The sequence below is a fragment of the Gobius niger genome (assembly GCF_951799975.1).
Source record: "Gobius niger genome assembly, chromosome: 21".
Taxonomy (NCBI): domain Eukaryota; kingdom Metazoa; phylum Chordata; class Actinopteri; order Gobiiformes; family Gobiidae; genus Gobius; species Gobius niger.
Genome location: NC_136872.1, coordinates 11,743,707 through 11,764,644, shown reverse-complemented (window position 1 = coordinate 11,764,644; position 20,938 = coordinate 11,743,707). Strand labels below are relative to the sequence as shown.

Here is a 20,938-nt window from a genome sequence, read left to right as displayed (position 1 = left end):
ATGCTGGGATATGTAGTGCAGCTTCATATGTGAGCCATAGAGTATGTGGGAGCTTTCAACTACATCCCCCAATGACAAAGAGGGAACTCTGGGAAATGAAGTCTAAGCAATGCTAAAAACTCCACACACATGCTAGCAAAAGAAGAAGCATGCTCTGCTCAGAAAAGTGCTTTGGGATTATTGTCTCCCCGCTTTTCGCCTTGTTATGCGGCATTTAATCCATTCGATTTGATAATTTGTGGAACTGATTTTGAATCGGGCTCTAAACCTGAAACACCAACACAGATACTTGCTAGTTGTTGTGCAACGTGAAGGCGATAACATGTTACTTGAGCTGTTGCAAGGAGGTGATTCTGGAGGATTTCTTCTTATTCAAGGTAGCCTGGTCCCCTTATATTTGAGAGATCCGACCTAGACGTGTTCGTGTGGCCGAGGGGAAAAGGAAAATAATCCTGCTTTGTTGCAATTTGTAGACACTGCAAATTATTGTGGAAGACACCTGCTGAAAAGCTTCATCAATGCTGCGCTACAAAGGTGAAAGATCAGTCGTATTAAGAAAATGTTTTAATAAGTGATGCACGCGCTTTATTTCCTTTTCTGTAGAGACGAAGATGTCCACGTATTTTGTTTTGAAACAAGTGAAGAGGAGCTAAAAGAAGGATTTCAAGAAGTTCAAAGGTGCTGAAAACTCTTGTGATCAACACAAAATACTGTGGATGACATGTACTGCGGGCTGCACGATAGGGAACAAAAAGCTCCCATTATATTCTATTAAACCGCTTCAAAACTGTTCCAGTCAAACAAAAAATCGTTGTAAAACTAATTTGTTTTGCAGCAAATTGCGTCTAAACAAGTCTTCATAATCACTATCAGCGCCAAAACAAGGCCAAAATAAAACTCAATAAGGAAAATTACAAGTGAAACTGAACTTGATGTGTTGAGAAGTAACTAAATACATGTGTTTAGAATACTCTGGTAAAGTAACACTTTCATTTGAGAGTATTTAGAATACAATTACTTTCCAAATATCAAGGGAATACATCCCAGTATCAATCATCACATTTTAGCTCCATATTGCACAACATTAAAGGACCCATCCTTGATTTTTCAATTTTTTGTTATTGGAATAACATTTGTTTTGTCCTTTAGTATATGGTAAAAGCAGATATTTATCCAAAAAATACTGGTTTTAAAGCCTTTTAAACAGTCATAAAATGTCAGGCTAGTCGGCATATTTTACAGTGAAGTGACAGTTTTCCTCCTGAAAGTTGTGAAACCTGGTTTAAGCTCAGTCCCTGTGACAAATCGTGAGGTTGTAAATGCATTAGGAAAGTTTGAGATGAGTTTGGACCAGAAAATAGCAATTGGAAATGTTTCTTTGTACAATCAGGTATAGCTCCTTTAAGAAAGAATGTTTAATGTTGTCCTGTTTAAAACACCTTATGCCACAGCTCATACAAACACTGCACATGCGTCAAATGATGCTGTATCTGCTGCTCTATTTATCAAGAGAGTTACAGAGTTCATAATTAAATGAGTTCATAACAGGTGCTCCAACAATCGTAGTCTTCATTTTTGTAATTATACGCCACATATAAATATCACTATGTGAAAGTATTCAAAGTATTCAGAATACTGTACTCTGATTAGACAAAGTAAAGGAATACGTTACAAAATACATTTTAAGGCAAGTATTTAGTAACTAAATCCAATTTAAAATAATTCTACCCAACACTGTTTTTAAGTTACAAGCGTTTTCTGTTTTAGGCTGTGCTTGCACAGACGTGTAGATCTCAGTCAGATGGGAGACTTAAGGGATTTTGTGGAAGAGTGTATTGTGGCTTATTGCCATACCCAATATATTGTGCAGCCCTATAAGTAATGAGCAATTATAATGTAAATTTGGTCTTTTGTCTTATTTATTATTAGGTTGCACATTCATAATGCCTACGAAGACCCCCTTGGTTGGACCAAAAAGGCAGTTTTCACAGTTCTGGACTTTAGCTTGAATGACCTGACACGGGTATTAAAACTGACACCTCACCAAAAGCCTCCAATAGTTGTGATCGACTCCCTCTCCTGGGTTTTGAGACATGTTCATACTACCACTGTGTGTTCTACACTTCATCAACTTAAGAAAGGTAACTCATATAAATAATGTGAAAAACTGTAAACGATCTCATTTGTTATTGTCTTTTCTTCTCTGTGTGTTCATTAGGCGGCTTTGTGAGAGCGATCATAGGTTTGCTTCATGCCGATATGCATCAAAAGGGCACTGTTGGAAGTGTGCGTCATCTTGCCACTTCGCTCATCACTGTTACACCGAGCATCATGGGAGACAATTGTCAGGCAAAAATAACAAAGCGTACAAAGTCGGGGAAAGTGCTGCAGGATGTAAGCCTTCTTTGTATTGTCATTAATCAATTTTCTCCGCTCTTTATTTGGATATAAACTCGTATTTGCATCTTTCAACAGGAACATACTTTTAGCATTAAAGAAGATTTAACAGTCATGCTACTTAAGTCATCTAACACTGCGCCCCAACAAACTGTGCAGGAAGAACACGAGGTTTGCACTTTAATATTGAATTTACTATCCATGAGACGGTCGAAACCTAATTGTGTCTTTTCATTATCCAGGTAGATCCGACTGCAAATCTGACATTTAACCTTCGCTTATCAGATAAAGAGCGTGAAGCAAAAGAGAAACTTTCACTTCCCTTTATGTTCAGCAAAGAAAAGTAAGGCATCTTCAAGAAAATATTTAAATATTTTTTAGTAAGTATGTGATTAGTGCTGAGCTGTAATATTTTTTACAGGAAAAAAGCTATTCTTCACTCGGGTGCCAATATAGGAAGGATTCTGTATGAGCCGGACGCAAATGATGACTTTGATCAGGAAGATCCAGATGATGATCTTGATGTTTAGACCCGTTTGGACTAATCACAGAAGATGGAGATACTTACTGTAAATGTTGTACTGTATATATTAAGGGCACATTATAATTTTTAGTCTTCATGAAAGTGTCTATAATGTTACCAGTGTGCCAAGATATCACTATTTAATTGTAGGATGGTTGGTTAGTGGTTAAAAAATGCACTACCTGTACATCTGAGCTTGGATTGCCTTAAGCTGCACATGAGGAAACCAGCACGTTATGCCATTCTTCATTTGAAAGCCAAGAACTACAGAATTCAGTCGACCTTTTGTTTGCATGTTTTGTATTGTGGTCTTATGTTTTGTATGTGTCTGTGTACAAGAGATTAATTGCTATTTCAGAAAACAATACATTTCTACTCTATGAATTTCGAGGTCTGTATTATCTCTAATTAGGTTCTGGAGCTGTGGGTGTGGAAGCAGGAGAGTCACTATTATGTTCATTTCCAAACTGCTTTTTCCCACAGGATCTGGTGCTTGTGTGGGGCACATTCTGCTTTAGCCCTCAAATAGTAAACATGAACAACAGTGAGTATAAATGTGAATAAATCAACAATTGCTTTCAATAAAAACATCTAGATCTACCTCAGATCTGGGGACACAAATAGGTCATGTTTATAAAATCATCCAACCTATTTTTGGTAAGATTACATTAACAATGACAGAAGAAAGTAACACAAGGCTTTGTCAATTCATAAAGTAATAAGTCGAAAAGTCATAAATCACCGCGCGCGTGCACGCCTAATATTTTCAACACACGTGGACGTGCGGCGCGCGCCCAGGGTCTTCTTGCGGAAGTGACGGCAGGATGACATGGCGGCTCGCAGTTCATTCCGGATTTCCACTGGACTACAGAATGATTTTATCCGGACCGGCTAGACTTTGAGCAACTTCGATAAACACTTTTAACTTGGACACCCCAAACAGCGACGGAGCGTTGCTGCAGGGCTCGACAGCGACGAGTCTTGCAGCATTTCTTGGATATTTTTGTCCAAGGTTCAAGGTGGTCACCCTGTCGAGCTAGCGGCAGATCAGCTACAGGCTAAACGCTGCCTATACACAGCTAATGTCGGAGCTACGTGCTCAGTCATACAAGAGCAGGCGTGTTGCATTCACTAACGTTGTAACCACGACCAGCTTTCTCTTTTGTAGCTCCCATGCGAAACCACATTGTTTAATGCTAATCGTGCCACAAGTGTGCAGAGCGGTGGACTCGCACGTTTGCTTGGCCTCTTCTGAGTGAACTGCTAGTTTGGCGACTGTGGCTAAAACCGCTTTGAACTGTCAGTCGTGAGCAAGTTTGTGGAGACGACCTCTCAATTACCGAAACCAGGAACTTTGCATTAACGAGATTTCAGAGTTCGGTGGTTGTGGGGGTCTTTGGTGCTTTTCATCATGCTGAAGACCCGGCAGTGTTTACTTGGCATCCGCACCTTTCTGGGTGTTACTTCAAGAATATGGGGCTTCATCATGTACATCCTCAGGAAGCACTTAAGAACGGTGAGCAGGAGAGAAATGCCTCATCGTGTATATGTTTGGTAAACAAATACAACTGTGGAATCACACACATCACTGCATGTTCTCTCAATATACACTTTACTTTCATGTATGTGCTTGTTTTATCAGTAGTATTTGTTTTATTTTATGCAGTGGCTTCTCTTGGAGAGGGATTTGTTTTTGATAAGTAAGCAGACATCTACAAAGTTTGTCTGTGTAGTGAATACAAATAAATGCAGTTTAAAGTTATTCTGGGAAACGTCTAAACAAAGTCTGAGGCACTCCATGAGTTAGAAAAAGGCTTTATTAATTCATGGCTAGCATTGTTTTAGGAAACATTTGCTTGTTACTCTACTGCATTTTCCCCAGTTTGAAGGGCTGACTGCCTCTCATTCACTTGCTCCAAAGTTTCTCTGCTATAAATATGGCATAAGGTGACGGAGGTTGTGATAATGTAACTTGGACACACTTGTGATAATGTAACTTGGACTTCGGCTTTGACTCTGTATCAATCTCACAAAGCTTATAGAGGGCTTTCTGTGCTGTAATAATCTTTGTTGTTCCGTTTATTGTGTGGCAGGAACAGTCCATAGGCCGTGGCGTTACTACTGCAGTTGGTGTTGTGGCTGAAGTGGAGGGATTATGTTAGCACACAGAGCACAGTGTTTTTTTTTACACTCTGTCTTCAGCTCTTTGTTGTTTGAACGTCTTGATGCTCTCTTAACCGTCACACAGATTGACTTAAACTGTTCATTCACAAAGTATAACAACACAGTAGCATAACCACATTACAGTATTTGAAGTACAGGCCTGCATTACCACCGTTGTTGTTGTTGTCTGACAGCCTTAACGTCTAGAGTGACCTGATCCAGACATTTAAGTCGTAATTCACTAAAGCTCTATTGGATTACAATTATTAGGCCAGTCATAATCCGTACCTACTACTTTACGTAAACTCGATAAGAGAAATATTGATTAATCTCAAAGCCATCGCTTATTTGTTTCCTTTTTAACGATGTTATATGAGTTTTGTACAAAGTAAAGTTAACTAGGCTGTAAACATACTTAATGATGTTGCAGTTCAGCTCAACACAAACGATGTTTACTTCCCTTAACTTATTTGTTGCGTAAGCAGTGAACTAATTATTTGAAGTTACAATGAAGGAAGTTTTGTTTCTGGGAGTGGCTTGATATAGGCTTTCCCTTGGTCTGGTGCCTTGAATAGGGGATCCCGAGTGTGTTGTGCCAGGCTGCTGTGGCAGAGACTCAAAGTCACCCTGCAAGTTTCCCTCTCTGCGAGTGCCCCATGCGCGCTGACACCCACTGACAGCTGGAGCGGTAAAAATAGTCCTGTTAAGAAAAGTGCATTGCCTCTGGGCAAAGGTGCTACTTCAACTTTATAATGTTAAAGTTTACAAGCAACAATCTATCAAGTTTCTTGTCCTTTCTAAACTGAGAACTTATCCCTTGCATTTTAGTTGATGTGTTCATTGTTAATTTTCATTGCCAATGTATCTGTGGTAACTTGAGCCACATTCTGTTAACTCAGCGTTTTTCTTTTCTTTCTGGTATGTCCAAAATATTGCATATTATATAAAAGTCCATTGAATTGACCATCTTTACAAAGTTAGCTATCTCTCGCCTGATTGATTATCCCCTGTTGTTGTAACTACTTTCGGTTTTGTTTCTCTTATGTCCTGATAATAATTCATATGTTTATTGATGTGTTTCTTCCAGATTATCCAGTATCAAACAGTCCGATATGATACGTTGCCTTTGTCTCCCATCTCCAGAAACAGACTCAGTGAGTACTAACGTCAATATAATGTTTGTTTAGTCTTTATTAGTTAAAGCATTTATTTTTTTTGTGTGGGAAACCAAGAAGTTGGATTCTGTTTGTTTTATGTGGATAGTACAAGTCAAACCAGTCTGTCCGGGCTGAAGTACTTGTGTGGAATAGACACATGATCAACCACATTAAACCTGGGCACAGACTGGGCCTGTTCTCATTTTTCAGACCTCAGTTTATAACAAAAAACACCTTGCAAAAAGATTTGAAGTAATGAATAAATACTGTATTTCTCCCCAAGAGCAACATTCTTATGGATTTTACAAGACCGTGTTTTCCTCACAAGTTATTTACAATCAATATGAAAGGGCAAAAGCTGAACTTGTGATGCGATGGTAATATTGCAGATAATTTGGTGGAAAACTCAAGAAGCTTTGTTCAATAGCAGTGTTACTGTGTTTTCTTGGTGATTTGTGGGTGAGGCACTTTTATAACTGCTTGCTTCATATAGATTATTACAAATTTGATAGTTGTGGAAAAACCCAATATTGTCACATTTAACGTTAAACAAGGTTAGCATGGATGTGAACAAATCTGTGAAACGTGTGTAATAACTTTGTAAGACTCTCCAAAGACTAAGCACACGGCCAGCGCAAATCTGGAATATGGTAAACTGCGAAGGAAATGCAAATTTTACGGTTTGCGATTGACTGGTGTGTGTTCTGCCTGGATCAGCTTCCCTTGTGTCTGTGAAGAAGCATTTACAGCACGTTTTACCATAAAAGGGATTGCGTTTCATTTCTATCTTCAGCAGCAGATCACTATAGGCGGTTTACTGAGCACCGTCTGACCACAAACCCAACGTCTGTATCAATACTATACAGATTGTGGAGACTGAAAAGAAAAAATAAAGTAGCACTCAAAGCATCATGTTTTGTTTTTACAGATTGAAACACTTGTAAAGAACACACACAGAACAATAGAGTTTTGTGACTTGCTAACCTGAGTCATTGGTTTACGCTCTTGGTTTTGTTTTCATATGTAATGTTAATGTTGTAAAAATTGCACTTTGTTCATAGCTTATCTTTTTGTGTTCATCTCTAGACGCAGTAAAGAGGAAGATTTTGGTTCTGGACTTGGATGAAACTCTTATCCATTCACATCACGACGGGGTCTTACGGCCCACAGTGAGACCAGGCACACCACCAGACTTTATCCTCAAAGTAAAGATAGACATGTGCCAACACGTTAAGATGGTTCAAAACATTTGTCTCTAAAATAAACTTGCTGCTTTGTCCGTGCAGGTTGTCATTGATAAGCATCCAGTCAGATTCTTCGTACATAAAAGGCCTCATGTAGACTTCTTTTTAGAAGTGGTAAGTGTCAATGGTCTGAATCCTACTTTAACATGCTATAATCTTCCATCACTGCTCGGATTTTTATTTTTTATTTTATGCTCTGCTATTTTGTCATCTTGTGCACTTATAAGCTGAAAGAAAAACACAATCCAAAATCCAATAAGCCTTTTGCGTGTATGTACAGGTGAGCCAATGGTACGAACTAGTGGTTTTTACTGCCAGTATGGAGATCTATGGCTCAGCTGTAGCAGACAAGTTGGACAATAACAGGAACATTCTGAAACGCAGATACTACCGACAGGTTTGCATCCCATGCCTCTAATCACTAGTCTTATGTTATGACCAGCTAATACAGTTTTGTTTTTGTATGTATTGATCTTTCTGTTATTTCAAGACTTAACATTGTAATTTCTCACTAGAGGCTTTAATTCATGAATGAACACATTATGTTTTAAACAAAAAAGGTGAAGGTACATGATGTAGTCACCAGAAATGGTTTTCACTCCACAGGACTGTTGAAAACGGTTTCCGGGGGCTACCTTGTGAAGCTCATTGAGAAAATGCCATTTTAAAGAATTTAAAATATGAAACATATTTTAAGCTATTGCACCCTTTTTGTTTCTTACATAATTGTATGTGTTTGTTCAGAGTTTAATGCCATCAGTGAGGATCATACAATAGTGTTGAAAATATAGAAAAACCAATACACAAACTTTTGACTGGTACTGTTTTTGGGGAGATTCAGTTTATGACCTTGCTCTTTGCTCGTCCTTTACAGCATTGTACATTGGATCTAGGTAGTTACATTAAAGACCTATCTGTTGTACACGACGACCTGTCCAGTATTGTTATCCTGGACAACTCACCCGGTGCTTATCGTAGCCATCCAGGTAAGACCTGTAATGGATCCACAAGTCTTATGCTCAGTAGAGTTTGATTCTGGCAGGGAGACTGGAAACAAGACTCATTTCTTACGGTGCATTGAGACTGAGCTCGGGGGAGGCGTCGGGGGCGATGTACATGTTGTCCCTATGTCAAGGTATGATCAGGAGCGAATGAAAGCTTGGCGGTCCGATGGGTGCGAGTAGAGCGAGACGACGAGAGCAGAACGAATGGGGCGATAAGGGCGCTTGTCTGGAGTGAAGCAGAAAAGCGATTCAGCACCTCCACCGCCCTGCTCGCTCAAGTTGAAAAATCTGAACGATAAACCCCAAAATGTTCAAGCGATAAACAGCAGGCGTGATTTTTTTTTCCACGCTTCCATCGCGTTCAGTCTGAATGCACCATTCAAAGTTCTCTTGTTTGCTGTAGTATGTTAAAATCATCCTTTTTAATAAATGTATTTATTTTTTGCTCTACAGACAATGCAATACCTATTAAGTCTTGGTTCAGCGATCCAAGTGACACTGCACTTCTAAACTTGCTGCCTATGCTGGATGCACTTAGGTAAAATGCATAATAATGTTTGCCTAATTCTCACAAATCTGTCCTGTATTCTTGAAATATCTAAAAGGTAGAGTATAGCATACACATTATTCATACTTAACCCTACTTTAAACGACTCATAATACTTAGTAGTATCTAGCATTGATTAAAATCTGTAACAAACAATAACAATCAACATGGAGCAGCCACAAATAAACACAAGACTTTCTTAAAACTATTTTATCATATATTGATTATTATTATTTATTTTTTTAGATTTACTGCTGATGTCCGCTCCGTCCTCAGTCGAAACCTCCATCAGCATCGCCTTTGGTGATTGGCGGAGAGGAGAGGTTGGGGAGTTTGTTGATCAGCCTCTTCCTCTCTAAATCTGGCTTCTGCCCTGCCCTCCACTCTCAGACGATCTACCCGCTCTAGTTCAGGCTCCTAGATTCACCCTCAGGAGCAAATTGCTGGGGCAAGCATTTAAAGACATGGACAGTGTGGGATCACCACAGCCCGCGAGTGACTCTGGGGGGAGGAGGAGCCAGCGTTTTTTTTTTTCTTTTCTTTTTTTCTTGATTCTTTCATATTCCCCCCCCCCCCCAAATAAAATGGAGCCTCTCTGCCTTATAGCTCCTGATACTGACTGAGCATATGGAGGTAAGCCTGTATATGTGAGTGCTTGCCGAGTTCATTAGTCATTTTAAAACTTTTTTGATGATTGAAAACGAGTGAAGAAGGATCCACAAAGCAACAAGGACACACGCATCTCTCCACCATCTCCAAAAGTTGCACTTCAGCACAGGTTCAATTTACCTCCTTCACAAAAATAAGTGTAAGATTGAATAACTTCTAGAGGTACCTTTTCTCTTTACAAAAAAAACAAACTCAATTCATTATATAATGGATAAATATGTGCTTGCAACACACTTTTTTGTGGACAACAGCCAAATATTTTTGTTTTTTTTTGTTTTTCATGTCATACTGCTTAGCTTTCCCCACCAGGGGTACTCATGGACTTTATAAAAAAGAAAGGCCTGACTGAAGGATTTGAGGGGTGAAGATGGCTCATAATGATATGTGGACTGCTGTGCCGCCTTTCATATCTGATTGTTTCTCTCTACAATATTATACAAATCATAAGACTTGTGTGGATACCATGACATTTCACTTCCTCAGTTTTGACATTTGAAGCCATCTTGATTTAATTGAGAATTGCACTTCTTTCTATTTTTTGTTGCAGTTTTTGTTTTTTTTTGTATTTCAAATTGGCAGCCTTCCTGTTTCCAATTTTTACTCTCTACTGTTCACATATTAGGCCCTCTTCTTAATTAAATGCCTTCTGAACAATGTCAGTCTTGTCAAGGCTCTCAGCAGCTTCTTATTGGCTCTGTCTCCAGGTCTGTGTTACTAATAAAACACTTGTCAGTATCGACCCAATTCTACTCGACATGTTTGTTGACATTTACCCCATTGTTGCAGGTTTTGTTTTTCTGCATATCGTTACCCATGATTAGTATTGGAGACTTTGGTTGATTCCATCTGACGCCACCTGGTGGTTAAAGCACAATATGAGCCAATGGATGTATTATGAAGATTTTCTTTTCTTTTTTTTTTACAATATACAAGTACGCCACACAAGCATATCATGTTTTTTTTTCTTCTTCTTCATCCAAGTTACAGCAAATGTTGGAAATAAATTAACTTCTACCTGAAATAATCTAATCCCAGTGGAAGATCAATGAGATATTTAGAGAAAATGGCAATGTGACACAGAAATCACCATTTTTACTCGTGTGTACTAGAACAGCGTCACTTATGTAGGTATTTTAACTTGACTAAACGCCGTAATCCACGTGGAGGTTGCCTGTTTTCGTCTGTGGTTGTTGTTCTCAGCTTTGGCTTGCAGCTAACAGGGCCTCGGTCATATGACAAGGGCAGATGCCTCTTCACTCCCCTCATCGCGGCGCACGAGTAAACAAAATTAAAATACTTCATACAACGATGGAAAATACCACAAACACGCCGACATGTTACTAAATTTGTATAGCTTTTCTTTGTACACTGAGCGTTAACATGGCAATCTGTTGGACTGCGTGACGAAGCAAAAGGACCACAAAGTAGTCCCTGCACTACGTCACGGTGTTGTTGTATTCATCCGCCGACGTCGCACTAGGAAATCAGCTGTGGGCTAGTGGCTAGTTAGCATCGTTTGTTGTTGTCGTGTGTGTGTCAGCGCTTTGCCTCGACGCTTAAGAAAACCTTGACATCTCGGAGTGACCGACTTGCCGTCTGTCATCTCTCTTACCATGAAGTTCCAGTACAAAGAAGAACACCCCTTTGAGAAGAGACGGTCCGAAGGCGAGAAAATAAGGAAGAAATATCCGGACAGGGTACCAGTAAGTAGCTCATCTCAGCTAGCTCGCGTTGTTGACGGCTAGCCCCTAAACCAAATTGTATTGATTTAATACTTTGTTTAGTATTACGACCAGGGGTGTTACTTCTGCGTTTCTATCTTATATATAAAAAAAATCTTGGTTTCGAAGGGAGTGGACAACAAGTTCTTTATTTGCCTTATCAGGGCTGACGCGTTAGTAAACAGCACCTCCGCATATGCTAGCACAGCTTTGAGGTTATTTGCCAAATTTTCGCCCGTGTTGAAATATTATTTTCAACCGTCACCTTCTTCATTAGTTACACTGCTTTTTTTTTCCAGAATGTGTGGCTCATTGTTTGCTTACGTAATAATTTTACCAAGTGTCCAGCCACGAGCCTGTAGGAATAAGGAGGAAGCTGGGTGTTGTTTGATGTGTGTGTTGAAATCCAGAGAGCGCTGCGCCTCAAAATAGTACATGTAGGATTCTTGTTTACATCGTCTTAGGCCTTGTTTCTGTTTGTCCATAGTCCACTGCGTTTGGATAAAACGCACAGCAGCCTTAAGAGTGGATTGTCATTATCACGCAGTATCATTAATCATGTGATTCCGTTGATTTCAGATGTTTCTAGCTTGGCCATATATACTTGTTTTTCTTTTTATCTTAAAATGTTGTGTGGGTAATTCCTCTCTGAATGACTTTATTGCATGTTTGTAATGTTGTAACATAATGTTCTAATTTCTTAAAGGTAATTGTTGAGAAGGCTCCCAAAGCCAGAATAGGAGACCTGGACAAGAAGAAATACCTTGTTCCTTCTGATTTGACAGGTAAACATTTGTTATCTGTATCAGCACTTTTGGAAGCCATCTGATCGTGTTGTGCTGTGATTAAAATGTTTGAATCCTGTTTCAGTGGGCCAGTTTTACTTTCTTATCCGAAAAAGAATCCACTTGCGAGCGGAAGATGCTCTCTTCTTCTTTGTAAACAACGTCATTCCACCAACCTCAGCTACCATGGGATTGTTGTACCAGGTTACTGCCATACACATCTTTTACTGATGTCTTGTGATTCTATATATCTATGTAACTATTTATCTCTTTTACAGGAGCATCATGAAGAGGACTTTTTCCTCTACATTGCCTACAGTGATGAGAGTGTGTATGGGAACAGCCAAAGGGAAATGTGATCCTACTACCATCCCCCTTCAACCACCACCTCCCCTTCCCAACTTTCACCGTTCATTCATTTAAATATTAAATTCAGCTCAGCAGTCTAAAGTTCCCAGAGTAAATATGTCAAATGCACTTTCACAAACCATATGTTATTCTTCAAAACATTCATGTCTTTTTAAAGTCTGAATTGTATTTTTCCTCCATTTTTTTTCTTATCTTCTAGGGCTCTTGGGTTAGGTGGTTTTCCGGCCAGTTTTTTCGTGGCATAGTAATCATACTTGATAACAGCATAGACATGAGTGTTAATTTTATGATAAAAATGTCTTAATTATAGTTATTTTTCTGGGTTGAAATTATTTTAAGGACAATGGTGCATGTCTCAGTGCTTTAGATGATTATTGATTCTCCATAGATGAACAAAAGAGAATCAGTTGAGGGAAATCGTGGGTATTCGCCAACTCAAGGCAATGAGTGTTTGACAGAATAAGAATCCCTGTCTTGCAGCAGTTTGATTCAGAAATTGTTAGTGTCAAAAAAGTGGTCAGAGAACCTTTTTTAATTTTGTTATTACCACTCAAATTTCTACATCATTTATCTACTACCCCAACTGAACTTTGCCAGGAGTATAATAGAATTCAGACTTAATTATTATCTTCTGCTTTCAGTGGTAATGTTGAGTGCTATGATAATTGTTATTATTAATTTTAGATGGCTTACTGTCTAAAGGTGTTGTAAAGCTGAGTGCAATTTTTTTTCTATGTTTTTGTTTTGTTTGCTTTTTTAAACAAAAAAATATTATGTATACTGCTGCATTACTGGCTCTCTTTCTTCACACATGAATATACAATAAATCAGTATAAAATGTACTTTTGATATTTTTTGCAACATTTTTATTCAAAAGGTATGCAAGTCAATATCAGTGGAACAATTACATCCTGATAATGCAAGCAAACACTCGGAATTTATATTTGCATGGTCTATTTGTTTTTTGACCATATTCTTGATATATTTGTTTTACTTATTAGAGAATTCTCGCATTGTCTTTGCTTCATTTCATCATCTGTGCGACAGTGCAACACTATTTAGAACAAGCCAAAACAAGTGCAACTGTATAACATGGCAGAATTGGCCTAACGGCTAGTTTTCATCTGACGTCCTTTGCTAGATGTAAAGAGGGCAACCTACAAAAAGTACAAGGTCAAAAATAAAGCATATTACATACATGACTTAGATATTGTGATTAGTCCGTGTGGTTCTTTATTTCAATGAAAAGTACTTAAATTAAATTTGATCAACACACATTACTTTGTTAGTTCGACTGGAAATATTGAACTCGCACACACCTAACTGTGGGAGGCAGCACTGCGCATGCCAGCGTAGTCTGCCGCAAATCGCCTGTAGAAGAAGAAGAACACGCACTACGTTGACCGGAAGTGACATCAAATCAATCGGAAGAAACAACACCAGTCGTATGTTTTTATTTTGGCTGCCGAACTTTTCTATGTTCATAGTTTACTGGCCTTTGCTAAACCACATCTGATTCAAATCGCCATCCGGTTGTATTCTGTCTAAGCGACTTTAAAAGCAACGAAAGTAAGTACTGTTGCACATTCATGATATTAAAGGATCTAACGGACACCAATAATGGCGTTCAGTAAGGCTAACTAGCCTTAGCTAACCTAGCATTAACTCTCGAATGATGGTAGCTACGTTTTTTTTTTTACGTGTAACATTTTCCTAGAGCCTGTGGATTGTCGTCTTAAACAGTCGATATAACAACAGCGTGTTCCACATTCACGTAACAAGATAGTTATTACATCCAACCGTTAGCAATGTCAACTGTTAGCCACGACTTAGCAACTGCTATTATTTTGGCCATTGTTTTTCTTTTGTGGCCTATACTGAATTAACTTCTGAACTAATTATTATCTCTAGCTGGCCCCTCCACTGCCTGTCACCATGCCCGCTCTGTTGGAGAGACCCAAACTGTCCAACGCCATGGCCAGAGCCCTCCACAAACACATCATGAGGGAGAGGGAACGAAAGAGACAAGGTATGCTATTGGCATGTGATCATTTTTGTCATGCACGTTATGTTTATTCAACTGTTGTAACGTGTGTAGAAGAGGAAGAGGTAGATAAAATGATGGAACAGAAGATGAAGGAGGAGGAAGAGCGAAAACGGACCAAGGAAATTGAGGAAAGAATGTCTTTGGAAGAAACCAAAGAACAGGTAAATAGAATATTGCACAATATATTGAAGTGATACTTTACTGCTTACACGGGTAATGTGGATACATGAAGACTGATGTTGTTTTTTATCTTCTGTACAGGTCATGAAGATGGGAGAAAAACTTCAGGGGCTTCAAGAAGAAAAACATCAACTTTTTTTACAGCTCAAGAAAGTACTTCATGAAGAAGAGAAGAGGCGCAGAAAGGAACAAAGGTGATCTTTAAGATTCTGCACGCTGGGAGTTTATTCACAGTGGTGTTGGCAATTATAAATTTCAATACATTTTCTGTCATAGTGACATCACAACCCTGACATCAGCGAGCTATCAGCAAAGTCTGCCCATGCATGCAGGACAGCATCTCCTCAGCATTCAAGGTAATTGTTTATGTTTAATGTGTTTGTAAACTATATCTCAAATTGTTTCTTAAGTTCTGTTTTCCCATATTCCAGGTAGTCCAGTCGGCCACAGTCGGCCTGGTGCATTACTTGGGGAACGGAGTAAGCAGCTTTTCCCAACTACTGTCATTCCAGTAAGTTTGGTAGCGTCTATTTCAATATTTTAAAATAAGAAGCACAATTGGAAGGCCTTTGTGTAAAGAGTGAACGTAAAATCATGTTTCATTTTTGTACAGGCACGTCATTATCAGACCCCAGGGTTTAGCTCTGGTTCAGCAGAACATAGTCAATTCACTGGTGGTCAGAGTGTGCATGAGTCATACGGTGTGGCTCAGGCTCAGCATCCCTCCACTTATGCTGCCGGACCTTCTGTACCCGTCAGTTTTGCAAGCAGCTCCCAGATAAGAGGTAAAACGGCACACAGGCACACGCAGTGCACACTGTATTTTGTATTTTCCATTAATCTTTTTATTTTATTTTTTTAGGTGCATCTGCGTTTCAGGCAATGCAGTACCTCCCTCATCAGCAGCCTGGATATCCAGTTCACAGTCATTTCACTTCTCAACCTGGTAATTTGTTGTTGTTAATTACATCTTCATCTATTTTTTTATTTGAACAGTATTTTAAAAATATGGTGTAAACTTTACATCCGGAACAGGATACATCCCCGGGGCAGGCATACCTCTCCAAAAGCAATTGGAACATGCTAACCAACAATCTGGCTTTACAGATGCCGTAAGATTACTTTTCATATGTCAAATATTACTGAAAACAAGTTAATTTGATGATGTGGATTTAACTTCTATGTCGATTTAATGTGTTTAGGGCGCTCTGCGACCCATGCACCCCTCAGCCATGCATCCTTCTGCTCCAGGCCTGATGCCAACATCATCATTGGGAGTCCAGATTCCCACGGCAAAGGTAACTTAACATGACACAAATCTGTAAAGCCATGTTTGAATTTGACTCTATTGCCTGAGGTTCAGGCGAATGATGCTCAATAATCAATGTCTTGTCTAATTTGCTTTGTTTTTTATGTTTAGCCTCCTTTCCAGAGCTCTCCTCAGGGTGCACCGCGGCATGGTTTCCTTCAACACAGCCAGAGTGGCCAGAGATTTTATCACCATGGCAAGTAACTTAAACCCCAGCCTCACTGGATAATCTCGGACACCCAGATAAATCATGGTTGTCTTTTAAACTTTATGAGATATTTGGACTTTGCAATTTACGTTTATTTTTTGTTGTTTATTTCGGTTTGCCTAATCATGCTTTGTGCATCTGTACAAATATTTTTAACTTCTAGATCATGGACATTTGTAAAGCTCTTTTTATTTTATTTCAGTGTAAAACTACTGTGTTGCTTTTGTGCAGGCCATTGTAAATATCATGGGTAAAGCAGCACTTTGTATGACTATGAACCACTTTGTACATTTTTGCAAAGGTTTCAACTAAACTGCATTGCCGAAGTGGTTCCACTGAATTTTAAGTGATAAAATGCATACATTTACCGGTATATTACGGTATACTACAGATGACATACGGACTGAAAGATGCTCATTCATGTAATTGCGTTAGCTATTAAGTATGTGTTGTTTTAAAAAATATATATATATTGGTAAATAAAAAATAAGCAAAGAAGTTTATCAGTTTGAACTTTTATTTTTTTGCCGTTGAGATTCTGCAGTTTGGTTTATTGTTTGAACAAAAATTTATGATACAAAACATACACATTTCTTTAGAGTCTAAAGAAATCGTTCAAAGGCTTCCAATGAGGGAGTCTGTTGAAAAGAGAATGTTATGTTTGATCTTGATTTGTTTTACTCACACTGGAGCTCTACAACATTCAAAACCTCAATGACAGTCAGCTCTGTGTAAGTGATAACTTTGTGAAAGTCACACAACACAACATCCTGTATCCTCAAAAAAAAAAAAAACATAATTATTTATGGCAGATGTCCAGCTGTGGCACAAACTCAAGTCTCACTGAATAAAACTGTTGCTTTGAAGCCCTTGTTAAAATAACTTTTAGAAATCAGGGAAATCTAAAACTGAGGTATCGGATGATGTTTTTTTTCTTGTCTCGTAATCCAAAAGACTATGGGGATATGAAATACAGACAAAACAGAAAAAGAGGGAAGATGGCATAGATGAGGCAATATCCCGTCATTGCCTCAGGTCCAGTGCATCTTGTTTATCCCCTGAAAAAAGAATGATAAATGAAAGTGTTGAGAAAATATAGACACCAGAGTTAAGGGCACAATTTCATTAACACAAAATAACAAGTATACACCTGACTTTGTCTTAGTGTTGTAATAAATAGACATGGGGTCAAATAGCATTCACAACCAATTTTGTGGACATTTTATTCTACAGCCCACAGATTGCAGATTTGAAAACGTTCAGACTACAACAAACTAATTGCAAGTGGATTGCAAAATCAGACCAGGCTGTAAAATAAAAAGGTTTCTACAATTTATGAAATATCATTCAAAAACTGCACTAGTATTGGAAAAACTGCATGAAAGCATGTACATGCTTAACATAGAAGGTACAGTTAGTACATTGCACACAGCACACTGCTCGTAACTTATGCATCATTATTAAACAAATCTACATTAACAAGAACATCAACATCATTCACAAACAAAACAAAAAACTTTTAGAATATGAAGTGAAACATAATTTCAACACCTATCTGTTTGTAGCCTGATAGTATTAAAGAACACATACTGTGGAGTTGTGTTGATAATAGCATCAACCTCTGCTGCTGATCGGCCTCCCCTTGCTCCAAGAAATGCACTTGACATCACAGAGACTGCATTGGCAGGGCTCATGCTGTAGCCCATGGCGTGACACTCAAACCCACATGGACATGACGAGCATTCACAGACAGACAGACACACAGATGGACAGAGTCCTTCTGATGCAGGCACAGACAGACACAGACAGATTGCTGCAGGCTCTGACACACACTCTTCCTGCTGCAGGAGCAGGTCTGCATGTTGACAGCTGGAGCTTCGTATTTACCTGTGGTCACTTATTTACCCAGGGCTTTGATACCGATTGCAGCTTCTTCATCCATTGCATTAAGAACAGTAATCTGAAAATAAGTAATATCCGTATGGTTGGTATTATAACAACTATTGACAGAGAAAAGACCCACTTGAATAACATTGGCATGTTGTGCCCACAGTAGCTTGTTACCAAGTATTCTTCCATAACTTTATGTAAAATCCTCCCATGGCTTACCTTTTGATACATGTTTGGTGTACTATTTTAGCCCTGGTTTGGTTAGGCCCGAGTTATTCCTGCTATAAACTGATAGGCAGTACTTGGAAAAGCCAAATATTTGTTGTACTTCAAGTGAAAAGTTTGATAGCAATGAGTGAATGTAAATTGTACAAGAACAAACAGCAAGTGAAACACTGTAACAAAAACTGTTCACATTTAAAGACATTTTATACCAACAAACCAAAGCTATGACTTTTTGCTTTTAGACAGACTACTGACCAGAATCTCCTCTCCCGACTCATTCTTGCTCTCAATCTCTTTGCCCAAGTCTCCCTCGGGAATCTTCAGATCCTCTCTCACTTCACCACTGTCTTGAAGCAGAGAGAGGTAGCCATCTTGGATCCCAATTAACTAAATACAAAACAAACAAAATTGTTTGTATTACCTGCTAGTAACAAGCAGCCCTTTTTGATCAAGGGATAGAGGGTAATGTGCATGCAAAATCTCTGTGACTGTGAGTTTGAGAGCCCTGGGATCAAGAGGTTTCCTGCACCATCTGCATTTCACTTTGGCAGGCTCCTTGCATTCCACTGCAGGGTTACGTTTAAATCATACCAGTTTGAGCAGTTGCGTTAATGCTGGACTACCCTCTCTACACAGAGGGTATCTCTCTCACACATTCTATACTTTGATATTAAACCAGACCAGAGTGAATTACAAAAAAAAAAGAAAAAAGGAATATCTAATGTAAACAGGTCTAGAATGGAAATATGTAATTTTACTCCTATAATGTAAACAATGAAAAGCATTTAAATAATATAATAGTTCATTATTTTTCATCCACATCTCTTACCTGATATTCCATTCTCTTTATGTTAGGAACATCCATGTTGTGGGTAGAAGGGCAAATATCTTCATATTTTTTTCCGGAGAAGATGTCAATGCCAACCAGATGCACCTGCAAAGTACATGGTCACAACAATGGTCTATTATTCAAACCAAATGCATATTTGCATATTTGCAGTTGTATATTTTTTGGGTAAATATTAATGTACCTTAGCGTGGCCGTGCTTTCCAGTTTTGGAGGTGGACATCTCAACAATCTTGCATGCTCTCCCTTTCAGCACTACAAAGCCATTCTTGCGCAGAGCAGAACACTGCATGGGATAAGTGGCAGATGCCCCAGCATCCCCTGTATTAAAGTCCAGGTCTCCATCTGCCATGGCTACTGGAGATAATAAAACAGTGACAGAAGTTTTCATTTCAGTTTTGCAGTTGAACTGAGAGGGTTATCAGTGTAACATGCAGTTACAGTTACTGTAGCCCACAAGAGTAAAAGGCAAGGGGAGAAATGTGTTTATAGACCGTGCCTACCATGATGACAGCTTTGTTAGAGAAAGTAGTCGACCGAAAATGTCCGATGGGGAAATCTGCGCAAACTAAATAGCCTTCTGATTAGAATAAATACATAAAAATGCACATGCGCAGCAGCGGGGAGCGCACGACCAGAGAGCGCGTTTGGGTATCCATGCGCACTCTCTGTATCGAGAGGCCTCCCAATAAGAAACAGCAAAGGCTCATCAAAATAATGTAGCTCTCGTTCATCGTTTCGTAACATTCTTCATTTTTGTTGACAACCAATCTTATAACTTTACCCGCGCAGTGAAAGTTTAAGTCGTCATAGGACACACTGTTAGCCTGTTTCTTTTGCCCGCTAGTTAACAGTAATGACTAAGCTAATACTCGTGATGGCTATGGCTTGTTGCAGCAACCAGGCCATAGATTAGGCTATATGAAACTTTAAATGTATTCTATCCTTAGCTCAGGTCTTTACATTGGATACGCTTGACATAGTTTCACATATAGCCAACGTCAGTTCAACGCGCACTGCTGCAAATTGACCTGTCTCTTTTCACCTCTTATCTTGTCTTTTAAGTTGTTTTAATGGGCTATAGCAGCATATATCCAAAACATTTATTAATGGGCGCTATTTAGGCGCTCTGGGCAGACGTGCGTCTCCGCTCAGGCGCACTACACGCCCATGGCCCATTTGATAAGGAACTTACCCTAATGATAAGGATCTCCTTTAATGGTTGGCTGCTTGACAGCTTCAGTCCTGGGTCGTTCTCTCTGAGTCCTTGTATCGGAGTTAAGAGGACGCTAATTCGGGCTTTTGTAGGGGAATGCCTCTTTTATTCTGTCCGCTTTTCCTTACGCTTGTATCATTTCTGTGTCCCGTCGCCTTCCCCTGCGGTGAGACCCGCTTCGCAGTTCACGTCTTGTGCAGAGGCACCACTTTCAGTGTCAGCCACAGGGCCGAAAAGGGCCTGGTCCACTCACCGCTATGTTATGTATGTTCCGTCTATAGCCCACTCCACCTTTTCTGTCTCCCTCCACAGCTCCTGCATGTGCCGCTGTCAGGTCACAGTATAGACTGAAGGCACTTCCCAGCGTTACTGTCACAATAAAACCTGGCCTTAAAACACAAGTCGGTGCTTTGCCTGTTTCAGACAGGCTCCTTTAA

General features: G+C 39.2%; 5 protein-coding genes across 9 annotated transcripts; 4 read left to right on the top strand and 1 right to left on the bottom strand.

Moving 5' to 3' along the window:
• The first annotated feature begins 135 nt into the window (after positions 1-135).
• On the top strand, positions 136-3,006 carry elp5 (elongator acetyltransferase complex subunit 5). 2 transcript variants are annotated; one of them, XM_079579850.1, is made up of 8 exons: positions 136-377; positions 474-534; positions 604-678; positions 1,930-2,141; positions 2,219-2,394; positions 2,476-2,568; positions 2,683-2,740; positions 2,819-3,003. In XM_079579850.1, exons 1-8 carry the CDS (start codon positions 323-325, stop codon positions 2,851-2,853), a joined length of 765 nt encoding a protein of 254 aa, XP_079435976.1. In that variant the 5' UTR covers positions 136-322; the 3' UTR covers positions 2,854-3,003. The 2 variants fall into 2 exon arrangements, with proteins under 2 accessions (XP_079435976.1, XP_079435975.1); XM_079579849.1 differs by having other exon boundaries at positions 140-377; positions 2,640-2,740; positions 2,819-3,006.
• A 733-nt stretch (positions 3,007-3,739) lies between these two features.
• On the top strand, positions 3,740-9,610 carry ctdnep1a (CTD nuclear envelope phosphatase 1a). Its single transcript, XM_079580699.1, has 8 exons — positions 3,740-4,436; positions 6,171-6,237; positions 7,327-7,445; positions 7,527-7,598; positions 7,765-7,881; positions 8,359-8,470; positions 8,942-9,026; positions 9,282-9,610. Exons 1-8 carry the CDS (start codon positions 4,332-4,334, stop codon positions 9,340-9,342), a joined length of 738 nt encoding a protein of 245 aa, XP_079436825.1. The 5' UTR covers positions 3,740-4,331; the 3' UTR covers positions 9,343-9,610.
• Positions 9,611-11,176: 1,566 nt separating this feature from the next.
• Positions 11,177-13,421, top strand: LOC306980961 (gamma-aminobutyric acid receptor-associated protein). Its single transcript, XM_079580510.1, has 4 exons — positions 11,177-11,407; positions 12,132-12,210; positions 12,296-12,414; positions 12,489-13,421. Exons 1-4 carry the CDS (start codon positions 11,318-11,320, stop codon positions 12,567-12,569), a joined length of 369 nt encoding a protein of 122 aa, XP_079436636.1. The 5' UTR covers positions 11,177-11,317; the 3' UTR covers positions 12,570-13,421.
• A 567-nt stretch (positions 13,422-13,988) lies between these two features.
• On the top strand, positions 13,989-16,812 carry gps2 (G protein pathway suppressor 2). Of its 3 annotated transcripts, XM_079579709.1 has the most exons (11): positions 13,989-14,148; positions 14,491-14,608; positions 14,678-14,787; positions 14,888-15,000; positions 15,083-15,162; positions 15,238-15,317; positions 15,420-15,591; positions 15,669-15,752; positions 15,842-15,918; positions 16,009-16,104; positions 16,227-16,803. In XM_079579709.1, the coding sequence occupies exons 2-11, from the start codon at positions 14,515-14,517 to the stop codon at positions 16,317-16,319; spliced, it is 999 nt and encodes a 332-aa protein (XP_079435835.1). In that variant the 5' UTR covers positions 13,989-14,148; positions 14,491-14,514; the 3' UTR covers positions 16,320-16,803. The 3 variants fall into 3 exon arrangements, with proteins under 3 accessions (XP_079435835.1, XP_079435834.1, XP_079435836.1); XM_079579708.1 differs by having other exon boundaries at positions 14,491-14,787; positions 16,227-16,809; XM_079579710.1 differs by lacking the exon at positions 13,989-14,148 and having other exon boundaries at positions 14,497-14,787; positions 16,227-16,812.
• Positions 16,813-16,843: 31 nt separating this feature from the next.
• Positions 16,844-20,938, bottom strand: LOC306980358 (eukaryotic translation initiation factor 5A-1). 2 transcript variants are annotated; one of them, XM_079579707.1, is made up of 6 exons: positions 20,481-20,938; positions 19,470-19,639; positions 19,268-19,372; positions 18,694-18,825; positions 18,211-18,283; positions 16,844-17,381 (listed from the first exon to the last, which is right to left on the bottom strand). In XM_079579707.1, exons 2-5 carry the CDS (start codon positions 19,635-19,637, stop codon positions 18,221-18,223), a joined length of 468 nt encoding a protein of 155 aa, XP_079435833.1. In that variant the 5' UTR covers positions 19,638-19,639; positions 20,481-20,938; the 3' UTR covers positions 16,844-17,381; positions 18,211-18,220. The 2 variants fall into 2 exon arrangements, with proteins under 2 accessions (XP_079435833.1, XP_079435832.1); XM_079579706.1 differs by having other exon boundaries at positions 19,470-19,642; positions 20,481-20,936.

Excerpts from the sequence above, each read along its gene's own strand:
- elp5 (XM_079579849.1), top strand. The coding sequence starts at position 323 with ATGTTACTTGAGCTGTTGCAAGGAGGTGATTCTGGAGGATTTCTTCTT. Across the intron at positions 535-603 it reads ATCAATGCTGCGCTACAAAG|AGACGAAGATGTCCACGTAT; the intron begins GTGAAAGATCAG and ends CCTTTTCTGTAG. Across the intron at positions 2,395-2,475 it reads CGGGGAAAGTGCTGCAGGAT|GAACATACTTTTAGCATTAA; the intron begins GTAAGCCTTCTT and ends ATCTTTCAACAG.
- ctdnep1a (XM_079580699.1), top strand. The coding sequence starts at position 4,332 with ATGCTGAAGACCCGGCAGTGTTTACTTGGCATCCGCACCTTTCTGGGT. Across the intron at positions 6,238-7,326 it reads CATCTCCAGAAACAGACTCA|ACGCAGTAAAGAGGAAGATT; the intron begins GTGAGTACTAAC and ends GTTCATCTCTAG. Across the intron at positions 8,471-8,941 it reads TGCTTATCGTAGCCATCCAG|ACAATGCAATACCTATTAAG; the intron begins GTAAGACCTGTA and ends TTTGCTCTACAG.
- LOC306980961 (XM_079580510.1), top strand. The coding sequence starts at position 11,318 with ATGAAGTTCCAGTACAAAGAAGAACACCCCTTTGAGAAGAGACGGTCC. Across the intron at positions 11,408-12,131 it reads AATATCCGGACAGGGTACCA|GTAATTGTTGAGAAGGCTCC; the intron begins GTAAGTAGCTCA and ends AATTTCTTAAAG. Across the intron at positions 12,415-12,488 it reads CCATGGGATTGTTGTACCAG|GAGCATCATGAAGAGGACTT; the intron begins GTTACTGCCATA and ends TCTCTTTTACAG.
- gps2 (XM_079579710.1), top strand. The coding sequence starts at position 14,515 with ATGCCCGCTCTGTTGGAGAGACCCAAACTGTCCAACGCCATGGCCAGA. Across the intron at positions 15,753-15,841 it reads TCATTTCACTTCTCAACCTG|GATACATCCCCGGGGCAGGC; the intron begins GTAATTTGTTGT and ends CATCCGGAACAG. Across the intron at positions 15,919-16,008 it reads AATCTGGCTTTACAGATGCC|GGCGCTCTGCGACCCATGCA; the intron begins GTAAGATTACTT and ends TAATGTGTTTAG.
- LOC306980358 (XM_079579707.1), bottom strand. The coding sequence starts at position 19,637 with ATGGCAGATGGAGACCTGGACTTTAATACAGGGGATGCTGGGGCATCT. Across the intron at positions 18,826-19,267 it reads TAAAGAGAATGGAATATCAG|TTAATTGGGATCCAAGATGG; the intron begins GTAAGAGATGTG and ends TTTTGTATTTAG. Across the intron at positions 18,284-18,693 it reads AGTCGGGAGAGGAGATTCTG|ATTACTGTTCTTAATGCAAT; the intron begins GTCAGTAGTCTG and ends ACTTATTTTCAG.